Source organism: Antedon bifida, chromosome 11 (genome assembly GCF_963402885.1).
Source record: "Antedon bifida chromosome 11, ecAntBifi1.1, whole genome shotgun sequence".
Classification (NCBI taxonomy): Eukaryota; Metazoa; Echinodermata; class Crinoidea; order Comatulida; family Antedonidae; genus Antedon; species Antedon bifida.
This window is the reverse complement of record NC_136236.1, coordinates 18,479,537-18,496,502: the sequence shown is the minus strand read 5'-3', so window position 1 is coordinate 18,496,502 and position 16,966 is coordinate 18,479,537. Positions and strand designations below refer to the sequence as shown.

The 16,966-nt window shown below is 29.7% G+C and overlaps 1 protein-coding gene across 7 annotated transcripts in view; it reads left to right on the top strand.

Moving 5' to 3' along the window:
• The window catches only part of LOC144855481 (cadherin EGF LAG seven-pass G-type receptor 1-like), an 89,411-nt gene that overhangs the window by 21,148 nt on the left and 51,297 nt on the right, over positions 1 to 16,966 (top strand). For all 7 annotated transcript variants that reach the window (XM_078713364.1, XM_078713365.1, XM_078713363.1 and 4 more), the window contains exons 4-5: positions 11,282 to 11,510; positions 13,479 to 13,683. In XM_078713364.1, the coding sequence (XP_078569490.1) occupies positions 11,282 to 11,510; positions 13,479 to 13,683 (434 nt within the window). The remainder of the gene's footprint in view (positions 1 to 11,281; positions 11,511 to 13,478; positions 13,684 to 16,966) is intronic.

Here is a 16,966-nt window from a genome sequence, read left to right as displayed (position 1 = left end):
AGATCACAATAATATCACGACTTTACGTATGATAATCCTGATATGCGTACTGGACAGACTAGTTTGCGATAGTGGATCCGTCAGAGAGATGGCATGCGATGTATTCACCTATAGGATTGCTGGCTTTAGCATAGGTACACTTATAATTAACTTGTATTAAATCAAAATACTATAAATCATATACAGTAAAGTGTCAATGAACAGTCGTGTATTCATATAAAATGTCGTTTTACCTATGTTTAACCTGACAAAATTTAGTTGTAAAAAGAATAGTACGTTTTTATCGTGCCTAGCTTTCATTGATAATCAAAAGAAATGAGAATGGTACTTGGAAAATCTGATATTTATGGGAAGGGCTAGTAGACTTATAATTCTTAGTTACCTCTAGGTAGGTCTATTTTAGTGCTAATCTTTCCCTTCTCAAGAAATGAGAGTACTGTAGTAATAATATGTTAGAAAGCTCCAATTTAATGGAGGCATGGGCTAGTAGACTTTACCATTTAAGAAGTAATACTCTTAGTACAGAGAGAATACTGCAGAATATAATATGGCGTCTATCGAACCCACAGAATCCAGATCACTAGCCTGGCGTTCATACTGTACTTCCAGACAAAGCCAGACTATATAGGTTAGGTATGTCTCAGTACTGTACAGTAAGTAGTGGGTATTGCACCAATGTTGTTAAAACTGATTTTTGTATCAGCGTCGCACTTTAACTTGTGAAGTTGGTACAAAACATGCAATAGAACAGAAGCACACAAGCACACAAAATCACAACTTGCACAAATATTTTCTTATAATTGTTTATTAAAAATAGCCAGTTGCGTGATTCATAACATATGTGTAAACTCATAAAACTGGAAAACAAACACCACATTGTTTGCTAACTTCTTTTGTTCTTTTTAAGTGAACATGAATACTTATAAAATAGAAAAGCTTGATTGGGTGATTGATAGCCTTTTGTCTTGGTTTTCCTAATCTGACCAATGCTTTTAATGTCCACAAAGGCACGGACGTTGGGTAACATTTGTTCTACTACTATACAGCTATACTACTAGAATATTTTAGAAGTGTCATATTGTCCGAAGCAATAAATCACCATGTTATTTTATCTTTGTACAAAATATTAAATCACTTTTTTCTTCAAATTTATGATTAACATCACTCATTATAGTAAACATAATGTTAGTAATCTTTCAAAATTTCTATTGATTAAATTAAATCTTGTTAATTACAAAAATGAAATTATTTGATTATATAAAAATGTAAAAAAGGTTTGATTTATTTAAGAAAAGAGAAAGATATAAGATCTGTTTCTCCAGCATAGTGCAAAATAATCTTTAATTTAATTTTTAAAAATGATTTAGTTGAGATGTGTGTTTTACTATAGAAGAATCAATTCATATTTTGGCCAAAAAAATAGAAGAAATTAAAAAAAAAATACCTCATAAATGCAATTAGTTTTATCACAAATCATTTATGAAACATAAACCCAAGAATTATTAAGTAATACGAACTGTGGATATCAGCTATAAATTAAAAAATATGGGATTATGAATTACATTTAGTAATATATTATAAGTTACATATGTGACTATTATACATGGAATGATTCATTGCATTTGCCCCTCGTAAATCTCAATTATTATTGAATAGATGCATCCTTGTACAACACATCAGAGGAATCCATTGCTGTAAATTGATTTGATTTGTATGTATCAAAAGAAAAAAATAAAATTTTAAAGATACTGCCACGATATTGCTATAAAGTTGAAAAATTATGCTTTTCGAGACATTTAACATACAGTATTCTGTAAGTAACAGAAAGGGCAGTCAAGTCTTTTTCTATCTTATTTTAAGAGCATTTTTTAAAAATTAGGCCTAGATTGTTAAGAACTTACTTAAGTCTTTACAACTTTTTTTAGGTTCTTAACACTTTCAACGGATGAACTTTTTTGTAAACAGCAACTTTTTATATCATATTTTTAAATTGTAAAGATAACATTTTGATATATAATATTATTTCTCAAATTTTTATACAACAATTGTGTATTGATTTCTTGTATGTTTTACGCAAGACCAAGTTTCTGTATTCTGTAAAAATACAAAATATGTTTATCATTATAAAAATGTAAAATATGAAACTTATTGCCTTCTTAGGAGCTTCTGAGTGAAATATTGAATATAAAAAAAACAAACTTAAATAAATAAAATAAATGTTTTTCTGAAAGCAGTCAACTGGACAAATAAATCTAGAAAGAAAATGTTGTTTATTTTAACTTTAAAAAAAACATTGACATAAATCTGATATATCTCTTTAATATTTCTTTATGATTTTGACATTTAGCGTGATGTTAATCGCGACCTGAAATGATTAAGCATTGTTTGCGTGTGTGTGCGGGATTGAACGTGACTCACCCTTTACCTATCTTTCTCTCTCATATATTTAGTTTTAATGCGTTTTACTCTAATGAAACACTACAGAAGTCATAAATATCTTTTGTCTGATATAAAGTATTCATTGACTACTTCGAGATTGATAAGGTTTTATAGGAAAACATACATAAATAAATATATACAAACATTTTTTTTTCATATTTATTATAGATTTCCGGTTAAAAGCAAAATAAATAATCAATATTGATATCGCTTTATTAGTACAACATAAACAGTTTTTTTAATAAAGTATTTCAACCTCTGTTAAAAATGATATATTATAAAATATATTTTATTAATGATCCATTTTTTAAAAAAGCTTAAGTACTTTTTGCATAATTTTTAGGAAATTCACCAACATTTATGCAAATTTCCAGCAACAAATTTAAGAAAAAATGTCAGCAATCAATTTTACATAGGAAAATACTATTTTCATTATGCACATAATGTTTACCAAATTTCGTAAACCATATTTTTAATTCCTCACTTAAGTAATTATATTCATTTTGCTACGAAGTGAAAATATAAAGTTATTTCAAATAAAATTATACCACAACATGTATTCAATATATTGTGTTTAGACTTGCTCAATGCACTAAAGTTTATGTATTTCAATATATTGTGTTTAGACTTGCTCAATGCACTAAAGTTTATGTATTTCCTTATTATTGTTTTCTATGACAAACTTTCTAATTTTGTCCTTTAGGAATACTTGTCTGTATTTCTCATTTCCTTGAGATGTAATAAAAATGTATAATAAACAATAAAGTTGTTCTTGAATAACATTGGCCCTTCAAATCTCTTTAGATGTGGTTATACCGCTAATGATCTATGTTAGGAATTCGTAGAAAACACTACCATAAAAGCTTATTCTGATCCTCCACATGTTCTGTTTGTGATGGTCTTTAAATTGTTGGTCAATTTCTAGGCTTGATTTAATATATTGGCCTAGAAAACAGAGGGCTTTGAATTGATTTTATTGCTAGAACTCATGGTCATTGATTAAGGCAGGGAGACTTCAAATGGGCCTAACTTTGAACCAAGGATCATTCATATTATTTTATTTCTCTCTCTGTCAATGCTGACATGATATTTTATTCAGTGTCATAGGAACGTTCCATGATATAGTATCACATGTTACCTGCTGCAACACACCCATATGCAAGATTGGCTTTTTAAAGCTTAAGTTTTATAGCCTTAATAAAAATATCTGAATTTCATTTTTCTCATGTGGAAAATGTACTGTAGGCTAGTCCAAATATCATTAAAAGAAAATTAATTATATTCATTCTGTATTCTCCATTGGTTTCTTTACATAAAATGTTTATGTATAAGTTTTAAGTAGGGAAATATACTGTTTTCTCTCTTGTGGTAAAAACACACTTTAAATATTCTGAGGAGGTAATCAGGATTGCTTTCTTCTTGTTGTTTTTTCTCATTGTTTTGGTAACATTTCCGTCACACTCCTTGACGTTATTAGACAAGTTTACTAACTCATTGATATTCGTTTTTTGCTTGAGTTAAATGTTCATATTTGTTGGTCATTTCCTTCTATCTTCGCTAGTGAATTAAAAGTATATGTCTACATATCAAATATGTATCTTAAACAAACAACATACATGAACACCTGTAGTCTGATCAAAGACTACTAAATTTGACGTGAGATGAGATCACGTGTATAAATCTATTGACAACGACCTGCAGAGGATAAAGTGCCTAGACTACGAAGGATAAGGGTTATTGTACAAATGTTGCATGAATTGATTTTATTTCTATACAAATTATGACTCACGGTTTTACTTTAATGGCAAAAAAAAAATGTATTTTTTATTCTGTTTCATTTGATATTAGTGTATACATCCGTATGAATATTTAATGATTATAGAGGTTAATCTATTTAAGGCAAACACGATTGACTATTCACTCTATTTGTTCTATTAGCTATGTAAGCCATTATGTAGCTATACACCCGTACTTGGCCATAAAAAAAACCAATATTAATGATTTCAAACTAGACTTGATATTTACTTAACATTTAGTATCTACAGATGGCAGGTCTACCTCATTATCATAATGTGATAAGATCTATTAAATAAATAAATTACCATTAATTAATAACCTATAAAAAGAGAACCTTAGGCCAGAAATGATTTAGTTAAAAGCAATAATTATTTTTTGCTAATCTGCAGTCAACTTTGAGATTGATCTTTCTTGTCAATACGTGTTAAAGAAATCCGGAGTCTTTTAAAACATTTCAGTACCAGTTATCAATCCATCTATCTTTCACAGCAATTCTGATAAGTTGTTGATTGTCAAATGATTTTACTGCAGTAAATACATTTTTTACTGCCATAACAATGACAATTTATGCGGCTATATCATTGCAAAACAGTGTTTATGATTATTGAAAGCAAGTTTGCTAAATAAGTGCATAAAACAAAAGCAAATAATAGCTGTGTTTTACTGCAGTAACTGCAGTAGAATAATTATGAAATAGTCTGTAACTTTAGTTTAAATTAATATATATAATGAATTGGTTACGCCTAAAAAATGTTTTTTTGACCAAATCACATGTTTTCCAGTCTATTTTTTAAGCTGTTTTGACAATCATGTAGATAATTTATATATTCTGACTAATAAATTATTACTGGAGCAAAATAAAAAATATGAAAAATAGATTAAATAATAAGAAAATAAAAAATTCACTCATGCATGCGATTTTATAATGTAGCTTGGTACCTGTTCTTACTCAATCAATCAATCAATCAATCAATCAATAATTTTTATTTCTCAAATAAAAACAAAAAACAGTTAACATTTTCTAGAAATAATAGATAATAAATGAGAAAAAGGGGTACCCCACTGGAAGCTTAAGCTTTAAAATGTGGGGTCCAGGCAACATATTTAAAATAAGGTTTGGTGGAATGAAGATGTCAATAAACTGGAATAGATCTCTCATCTGGGTGTATTGAAGTAGAATGAATAAATATTGAAAAAATACATAGAATATACAGTATACTTTTATACTTTACTTTCATCCCAATGAGAAACATAGACCACAACAGCTGTACCAACTATTCCTATATAGAATAAACACAGAACATGTTTTGGTCAGTTGAGATGAGAGATCTATTCCAGTTTATTGACATCTTCATTCCACCAAACCTTTAGGGTGAGAGTGTTAAAACCACTTAGCAAAGGATCAGATTATCATTACACACTGGACTTGTAGATTGACCACTAGATATTGACATATGATATTGACCAAGTCACTTGAAGTGATCTTGATGATAATTTTATAGACAGCTATTAAGCTATTTGCTACTGTATTCTGGATTATTGAATTAATTGTTGCATATCAAAGGATTACAGTTTATTGATAAGTTGTATACTTGCATGATAGAATACTATATTTAAAAAAATCCCCAGTTAGATAATAATCTAATATTAGCTTATAATCATTGGTTTTTGTGTTTTTGATCAAATACATAGTATGATTGTAAGTTTGTCTGCAAGATAAGGTCCACAATTTTCAAGTTATCATCCTGTTTTTATTTTAAAAATATGCTATATATTTAAATGCCTGATTTTCATTGTCACAATATCTTATTAAATCTGTATTATGTACTGTAGGCTGAAATATTATAAGTATCATACATTCAGTATTTTGCCCAATTTCTAATTGCCTAATTTATTTATTATATACATTGAAATTTCAAATCTCATCATGAACCATCCAAAGTAAAATAAAAAGTGAGTCTGACTTGCCAAATTTAAATGAATTAGCTAGAAATGAGTAGTATTTAAGTTGTTGGAAAATGGTTATTTTTTAAAAATTAAGTCCTAAAGAGACTTCAGGAGACACACGTAACAGTCTCTAATTATTTTGTTATTTCACCATAGGCTTGTTTATTACTTTGAAAAACTAAAAATACAATTTATTTTAATAACGTAAGCTCCACAGCAGTCATAAACATGTATGTTTCAAAGCGGCAGTTGCGCAACCAAGACGCTTATTCGTTAATATACGATACAATAATTTAGTAGTGTTTTGGAGTTCTTGTACAATTGGATCGAGATGAAACTATATTGGATTATTATCTTTAATAACAAAATACTGATAGATGAAAACATTGCAAGTAATTCTAGTTTCATGATGCCAATTTCTGGGTTATAATCATAATAGTAAGAAGTAGTGTATTACGAGCGCTTCTTATTAAAAGCTATTGAGTCATATTCATTTTAATGGAAATCTTTAACAGAATAAAACGTAGCTTACTGCAATACATTATGATGTATTAGGTAAGCGTATTCGTCCTTCAAGAATTAAATTGTAAAGCTCTAGCAAACTAGTTTGACAACAAAGTGTGATGTGCCCAAATATGGTAGTGGTATATCCAAATATGGTAGAGATAAGCCATCATGTCCATATATGGACACATCATATTTTTTGTCACATAAAGTTTGATAGTGTATAGCTTTAGACATCCAATATCAGTGCGATAGTACATCCACCCTCAGTGCTGTAATTATATCATATTGATACTCTTAATGGTATTTTTTAAGATTAATGATTTTATTTTTAACTTTATTATTAACCGGATGTTTTTGTTGCTCATCATTTAATGCGAACCTGGATAATAATAATTTAAAATTTAAATAAAAATTGTCAACATGGAATATTGCAAAAATATGTGAATTAAACATTAAATGGATATAGCAGAGCTTCGAAATATTGATTGACTTGGTGAAAAAAAAGGTGCAGTTCTTTCCAGTAACCATATATTTTTCTTGTGTTGATGCTACATGTTAAATTTAGGCTGGGGTGCAAGCCCATAGCTAGGATTTTTAAAGGGGGTTCATTTTTCTATAAAAAGGGGCAAGTGTTGTGTAAGCAACTATCGTGTCCATACAATTAAAATGAGATTTACTAGCAATTTACTGGTGGACACTATTTAGGGCACTTCAGGAAAAAGTGGGGTTTTTTCAAAGCTTACGAACCTACTGGCTATGGGTGGAAGGCCTAACAAAATGTTTTAGGATATATGGAAGGAAGCCATTGAAGCTTTAGGTGGCTCCTCCTGGCCCAATTACTTCAATGCTGTCTATTACCACCATGTTCACCAAGTCTACATCAGGGTAGTACTATATCTAATATATATTCATTAATAATAATTGAAACAATAACCATTTCCTCATATACTTGAACATCCGAGGGCGCTTGTCCAATACGGTTAAGATCAAATATGTTATCAACCGGTAAAGCTCACTTCACCTACTTGAATGTACTTGTCGAATGTCGCCGAGCATCTCACAACTCCAGTAGATTTTTATTAGTACTCACGATAATCATAAACAAACTAAAAAGCATACTCTAAATCAGCAATTTCTTAATTTATTTTTAGTCATTGCTATTAGTAATCTATTTCTTAATTAATTTGTTATTTAATGCATACATTATCATTTTCAATATTCATTTTACCTTGCCTGTGTAAATAGACATTCTGCTATTCTGAGAAATTTTCCTCTCTATATTTTACAAGGATTTATGATAGCTTTACAGGAGAACAAATAATCTATCAATTCAAGCGAAAGAAATTTAATTAAATAAAATTACAAAAATTGATAAAAAAAATCTAATTTAATTAAAAGAAATGTCTGCAACTGATAAAAATACCCATCTGTCTGATTTTATGGAAAATAAACGACAGTATATCACTAATGTTATTGTGCATTTGAGTTGATATGAAATTGTAGAATTTAATTTAGACTTGACATAACATTTATTACGAGTGTGTCTGTTCTGAAATCCCAGCAGAAAACTTCATAAATGTCACTTGCATGGTGTGTTTATTGGTTGCCTTCATTTTATGATGATGAATAGTTGTTTATGATGCATTTGCAATGTCATCAGTAGGTTTTATGTTCTTTGTATTTTATAGTCTTATTTTCATCAACTTAGGGCCTGTTCATACTGGTTGAAAGTTACCGGTTATTCACGCTGTGCTGTTGCATGCGACAATTACCTTTTGCCCTAGGCTACAAAAAAATTGACACAAAAAGTTCACCAATATATATATCACTGCTATACCACCACTTTGTGCTATGACATCACCCAATAAAATTCTGTACAACCACTGACACTGCCATGTACCACCATCAATTATACTATGTTATCCCCAAACACAAACCAATGAGCGCTGTCCCACTGCATCCACCATCACCACTACTAACAAACATCAATACCACCATTGCAATCCTACTTAGACAGCTCTAAATCTCCAACATCACAATAGTCACTGCAGCTTGTACCATGATTGACACAATTATTCAAATGTCAACACTGCCATGCTACCATTACCATCCAACTATGACATCATCATCAAAACGCAAACATCAGCACAACCACTATAAAACCGATAAACACACATTTTATCCTCACTGCGACATCAAACAACCACTGCCATACCACCAACATAAACGCCATTACTGCTATATAATATCATCATCACTATTCCCAAATACAACATTGCCATAAAAATACTTTTTTATCATAATACCATCTAATCACTTTGTCGCCAACAACTCATTGCTACCATCACCACAACCAGCATAATTCTCTTCATCAAATGTTAATTCTATTTGCTTCTTTAAAAATAAAAATAAAAGTTAATAATATATAAAAAATGAAATAAAACAGTACAGTTCAAAAGTAAAATGAATACATTTTCCATTAATTATCCATTAAATCACAAAGATCCAAAGCAACACGTATATGACCTATATATCTTGTGTTAAGTACCTGAAAATAATATGTAAATGCATGTATGTTTATAAATAAATGCAGATTGAATTACCATCTAAAATATTCTAGTTCCATCCAAGACAATCAAAACCTCATCACTGGCATAGAGGATAAAACAACCTTTAGCCTCCATGATCAAAAGCAAAGGGTAGGAAGAACCAGGCCTAACAAATATTCTATACTCCCATCTTCCACAACAATCACAATGTCATCATTGACATAGAGGATAAAGCAACCTTTAGCCTGCATGATCAACAGCAGAAGGTATAAAGAATCTAGGCCTGTGACAGAAAAGCCATAAACATTGTGGTGATAAAAAGCCTCTGATGCTAGTTATAAACAAACCTCTTGATACCCTAGGTTTTGGTTTATTAAATGAGTAGTTTAATCAAAACTGAAGAAAGACAGGAGGGAGCTAGTATGTTATTTTAACACTTCCACAGGTGAGAAAAAAATCATAAATAAAGATGTGCAGGTTTATAAATAAATTTGTCTGGTAGGCCTACAGTTTTTTTTCTAAAGGGTTTGTCGAAATATTTCTTTTTTTTGTTATTTATTTGTTTGAAATATAATTTTGATTAATTTGACCAAATATTTCTATTTCATAAGTTTTTCTACAAACATTGTGTATTGCTTTTCATAATTTGGTTTCTTTTTCTGTTAAAATATCACAAAAAATAACAAATATTTTCAATTTGTAACATGTAAAATGTTTATTAGGCTTTTTGATGCTGTTAATATCACTGCATTGTTATCTCAATGAATTCAGTTCATGTTTTAGTCAACAAATCATTCTTTCCTATTGCTTATCAATGACAACCATTTTCCTATTTATTATTTCTGCAGTGATCATATTTCTAGCATTGTTTACGTTTTCTTTAGTCATTTTCTTGTACTATACTTGCCTCAAGCTGTTATCGTATCGCTCAGGCTTTATAGAATTTCAACTCCATTATGCTGTTTTGTACATTTTATAGTTTCTGGAATTTCGCACAGAAGAAACAGTTATAAATTTACAAATATATGAATATTGAAAATATACTAAATGCAGAAATTTGAGAAGCAAGGGAAAAAAACGTTATCAAATATGTTTTTTGATAGTGCAAAGTTGCTTCTGTATACACATTTTATGGGTTTGTTGATGACAAGTGGAGGAGGGGTCCCACCTTCAGAAAATGTAGGGAACATCTCTGTCTGTACCAGTGTTCACGCAACAGAGTTTTTAATACATGTTTGTGTGGTATAGCAGTTTTCAATCAAAGTATAAATTTAAGATGTGCGAGATATCCTTATTTGATTTAATTCAAGCTTTAAGATGGTAAGAAAAGTCATCTGTGTCTGACTTTTTTCTTTTGAAAAAAATCTTCCGAGTTACTGTAATTTGTCTTCAGTGTAAAAGGGTCTAGACTGACATTACCGGCAATATGCTTACTTAATATACCATTAGATTCCACTGAATATGTAAAAGAGGCTTTAGAGCTTTTAGTAAGTGAGCTAATGGTTGCTGATACATGTAATATTCAATTGTTATTTCTATTCAAAGGTATGTAAGCTCTTTTAGAAGCCAGAACTAGATTATTTGAATGCAATGAATATGTTTTGGATAGAATTGAATTATTTGCAATTGATCCATTTAACATAGTTTCACGTTTGCAAAGAATAAAAAAGACAAAAATGTGTGTTGACAGAAATTTAAACAAAATCAGGATTGGTTATGATTTTATGGGCCTGTTTCTGCTGAGCAAACAAATACAGATTTAAAATACCCTATTTTGAAACGATCTTTTGTTGCCAGCAAAATGAAAAGAACAGATTTTAAAATACAGTTTTATAAAACATTGTTTTGAAATTTTTCAACAGAAATTTCCAGGCAGCAACAGTTTAAAATAGTGAGAACAATATTTCAAGATCCTAACGAACAATTAATGTGTTTATGTGTATTTGGACGGTAGTCAACAAGCCTGCATAAATTGTCATTTGTTGTTTAATTGTTATTTTTGTCTATTATAAGCAATAAATAAATATATATTTTCTTCGCAGGTGTGAATTGTGAGATCAATTATAATGAAGATAGATGCGAAGATGAACATTACATATGTAGAAACGGTGGACGATGTGTGAACTATCTCATTGGTGGTGGATTCGAGTGCATATGTGATGGGGGGTACGATGAGCCTTTCTGTGACATGCGGACGCGGAACTTCCCGGAGAGAGCTTTCCTAATGTTCTATGCGTTGACTCAAAGAATACGGCTCAAAATTTCACTAAGGTTTGTTCTTTCCAAGACTACTTTTTCTTCTTATTACCTTTTCGTATTTACATGCATCATATTGTATTTATTCATTTCTGTCTTTCCTATGAACACTTTCAGTTATGATGTTAAAAGTTGATCTCATTTATGCACATACATAAAACAAACAGTCCAAAGAAAATAAACAATGCAGATTGTCCAGTAAAAGGCAAAAGAGGAGGAAACAAAATTGTATTATTTTTAAAATTGTGTGAAAAAAAAAATGTTTCTATACTGTTTGGAAGATTATTTCATGATTTGGTTGCATGATATAAAAATTGGGTTAAATTGAATTGTAATTCGATTTATTATTTGTTAATTGAGAATAATGAATACATTTTAAGTTTTTAAACCTTTATTTATAAATTTCCAATTAGACTGCCTTTTTTTAGTGTGCCATTTTCTATAATAATTGCATATGGTTTCCTCACTATCTCACACCCAAGTTGTAAGGTATAACCAAGGTTACCCTATCTTTACAATTTTCACAGCTTGCTAGTGCATTTATGCTATATTAAACACTATAAATTTGACATTTGCTGCAATAGAGAAATTTAATTTGCATGGTACATTTCAGTTCTTTGAAATTGCCAATTTGCAATGTTCAAAAATATTATTAAACATTGAAATGAATAGGTCACTGAAAGGTTACCAACCTATGTAGTTATTGCATATAGAGTTGAATCTGTTGCTAGGTGGCTGTTCACCTCAATATTCAACTCATGATAATATTCCAGATTTGCCAACTTGCCCGAATCTGTTTAAAGCAAATCTTCAGTTCTCCTCATCATTTTCACCACTATTTGTAAACTTGATGAAATAAATGAAAAAGCCATTTTCAAACAGAATGTTGCCACCAATAGCCTATGGCAGGTTGGAGGGACAAATAATTATTGTCTTTAGGTTTAAAGGTAAAATCTACTCGTTCAACTCATGTTATAGGGATATGTTATAGAAATAAGCATACAAACTCCCTGCTTCTTTTCTCTTAGCCCCTTAAAATGTATCTCTTGGCAACTTTACATTGTATTGGTGATTAAGCCATTATGAAATTACTGTAGTAGGGCCTCTTTCTGATACATATTCTCAAAATATGATAACATAAAATACAGTCTCTAAAATCTGGTCACCTGTTTCAGGTAAATCTTTTGCAGAAGAAGAAACATAAAATAAATGTTGCATATTTCATAGGGGTTTGTTGAGCATAAACTAATTCTTCCATACTAAAGTTTAATGGGTTTATGAACTAGGCCACCTGTTAGAGAGTTAAAATCCTGAGGGTTGCAACAGGGTTCCTTCCCTTGAGACTGTAATACTTCTCTAGGCTTATACAAATTCATATTCTAGCCCTTGTTCTAACATCAAATCAGTTTGTCTGCATAACTTTGTGCTACCATTGTGGTATCTAGCATGTTTACACAGCTCTTCATCCAGTCTTTGTATAAAGGTTTGGACCAATAGCTGACGTTCGCTGGGGGAACAATATTTGATGTTTGGATATTAAAGTAAAGTCAAACATTTGAGTTGCTGGGGCTACCAATAATAGAAATGGCTGACGTCCCAAGTACAGTCTGTGACCTTTGTTCTTTTACAGTTGTAATTACGTGATGCAGTAAAGTAAAAATCTCATTTATATCGGGAACTAACTAAAAAATAAATATGATTACTAGACACTTTTAGATTAGCTTCCTTTTACTCTCACAAGACCCAACCGTCAATTGTGAAGAATTGTGATAAAGATTTCAGATAATGAATAAAACATTAAATATTGTAATGCCAATAGAACTACTGTAAATCTTGATATTAATTTACAAAAAATGAGCTTATATAACAAAAACTAAAAATTTACTTAATCTAAAAACTTGTTTTTATCATTAATGTGGAAGTCTTGTATGATAACTCTTTTCTGAAAAACATTAAATGAAAAGTTTTACGTTCTTTAAATAGTTTTGCCACATTGACTGGGAATGGACTACTATTCTACAACGGCCGATACAATCAGAGGAACGATTTCATTGCTTTGGAAATCATCGACGACAGAGTCCAGTTCTCGTTTTCCGTGGGAGACGAAACAACCAGCGTGGAGGCAAGCATACCTGGAGGAGTTAGCGACGGAGAATGGCACACGGTACACGTTGATTATTTAGAAAAGGTAATTTCACGTTTTTTTCTACTCATTATAAACGACTTTGTAATAATTTGTCACGTTTCCACAATTTTAATCCAAGATCATGTAAAGTTCACGACCTATTTTAATATGAATTTATCAGTATTATGAAAAATTTTTTTTTATATTTTAAAATGAGGAGAGTTATTACCATTTTAATAGTATTAAAATTATAAAAGTTCTAGATCCATAAAATTGTATGATTAATGATTTTGTACTGATGAAAATGATCCAATTACATAAAGAACATGTGTATTGATGAGACCTATCCACCTTCAGTTCACAAATTAGTTTTTCTTCAAGTTAGTATATTAGTATTTGAAAATATTTTTTATTATAGTATAAATAATATAAATAATAAAAATAAATTTCAATACGTAAATTATATCATATGTCAAAGTTAAAATCAATTATTCTATCGATCATAAGCTTCATACCTTTAGTTCTAATAATAATTATTTTGTATATTCTAATAATTATAATTACAAAACTTAATCTGTATGGTGATCAATAGCGTAGTTGCATTGTGGGATTGTCAAAGCAGGTGAGAAATCACCTGCATATACATGACTGTAAATATGATTGATGTACGACGTAGTAAAGTTTGTATGTCGTATCCTGGTTTTTATTGTCTGTTGTCATTATCGATATTACTGTTTAATGTTATTGCAAATTTGCATTCATTCAAGCTCATAAAGATAATAAGTTTATATTATGTGTTTTTTCTAGTAGAATTCCATTAGAAAAAGTACTATTCAGTACTGTATCTACAGCTTGTTCTATGATACATTTTCACATTTGTATCACATGTGATAACAATACATACACAGTTTTTATTGCGCCTTATATAATTTCAAGGTGAATAACAAATAATCAATAATTTTCATCAAGAGTCACCTCATGTCAGTAAATGTCAATTATGGCACTCTCCCTTCTCCTGATAGTTGCTGTATGTGAATTAGCTCTGTAACCCCCTATTCGTCTTCAAAGATATACTAGGTTCTTTAGAGTTCACACAACCATTTTGTGTTCATAGGGCTACAGTTTATTGTCCTTAAATCTGAGAAGACTTGTTCTACCACCAGAACCATGTAACAACTCTTGCCAATATTTATGGCTATGGATTACGGTTCTACTGTCGTAACTGTCAGCAACAAACACAAACTTAACACAAACAATATCTGTTAAATTTTATTTTTATATCTATTTTAAATGATGATTATTTGTTGTTATGCATTTAAAACATCGCCAGCACACCATCATGGACCTAATTTCTCTTTTCCTAAACATAGCATACAAATGGCATAATCAATATTGTACTTTTATCTTTCAATTGAGAAAGGATCTAAGAACAGCCGCCTGGATGCAAGAAATGTATGCTTCACTTGTTTGTGAAAATATATCCTTGCAGTTGTCGTTTGTCTGGATTCAACTTTCCCATCCATGCAATGCAATCATCTCTGTTCGAGTAGAATAATATCATTTATTTTGTCTTTTAAGAACACAAACAAAGTTTACAATATTTAGTTAGGTCTAAATATAGCAGAATAGAACTTGTAATAGCAGTAATATCTAAGAGATGTATGGTATTAACTGGAGGAATTGTATCCTTGTTGGACCTGCTGTTGGATTGAAAGTATTGCCATGTTTTCCCAAAGATTTACTTGAATAAATTGTATAAAACTGTAGTAAAGTTTGCAGTATACCAGGTGATTCAAACATTACTAAGTTTTTATTCTCCATACAAACCTTAAACAATATAAAAATAAGAAAGTATAATATTATTTACTACAGTATGAATCCAAGAAATAAATTATAAATTGTTGAAGTAAAATAATATATATAAACCCACAAGCAATGTCGGGTGGTTTGATTATTTGCCCATACTTATTGTGTTTTAATTTCTATAATAATTATATGGACTATCCATATTTGTTGAACTATTAGTAATTTTAAGAGTCAGGAAGAAATAACAATTTCTATTCAAAACCTACATACATTGTTAAAATAAAATTGCTACAGTGCTTGTTTATAAGTATACAGTCGTGAGAACTCGATTCTTAAAGAAAGCCAGTTTCGATTTCAACGATATTGACACCTATAACAGAATCGGTCTTGTTTGAGCCTAATTGTAAAAACGCTAACAGTATTTAGTTCACCCTTCGTTAGGTCTTTAATAGTCACGTTAGACATGCTCTTCGGGTTCTGTAAAAAAGCCGGCCTTTCATCTTTACAACTGCATTGTTTTTCTTAGATGCGTATTGTTTGATCGAGGAATGTGATTGTTGAATAATTATTTTAATTGGAAGCGATTATTAAGTTATGGAATTGTTCTAATTTTTATGCCATAAAACTATTTGTTTTGTTAATGAAACTTTCAAATCTGAAATAATCTCAGTAAAGCGTGATCAAATTGACATTTTTTTAAAACAAAAACAAGTTTTATTCTTTTAAAATGTTTATAGATTTAAAAAAAAATCCATTTTAGAGGATTAACTTATAGTCAAAATGTCCTCTTATGGGTTTAATATTTATTTGGGCACTCAATAAGTAAGAGAAGTGAGAATTGGCTAAAACCAAAACAGATCCTTTAGAGAAATCACTCCAAAATTATATTTAAATAAAATTATAATAAAAAAAAATACGAAATAAAAACTAATAAAATACAAAATACAAATTAATATGGTTAATTATTAATTTAGTAATATTTTAACATTTTGACAGTAGCATGGCAAATGACAATAATAATATTGATTATTACTTTATTTATTTATATTTTTATTTATTTATTTCAACAATATTTTATGAGGGTGATCCATCCATCATCAGCTGATCATTAGGGACCCTCAAACAATACAAACAGTAAATACAAAAACTATAAAAACACAAAATTAACAAAGATATAAAAAATAAAAAATTTACAGTACTTTTTTTTCTGTACGTGATTAAGAAATATGAAAATACTTGATATTAACATTTCAAATTACAGTATGTTTTGTTATTAAATTACAATTTATCCAGGTAGAACATTCTGAATGGTACATGATGCAAAACACTGTAATCGATCGTCTGTTACCATAGAAACTGGTTTAATCACTTTTTACCAGAAAATCATTATTTTTATTCTTCTGTTGATTACTAAAATTCAATTGATAAAACATTGATTAATAAAATTAATTTAAAAATGATTAAAAAACAATGTAGGTTAATAATTGTTTGTATATTAATAAGGTCAGTGTAAATTGGTTTATGGAATGGATATTATTAT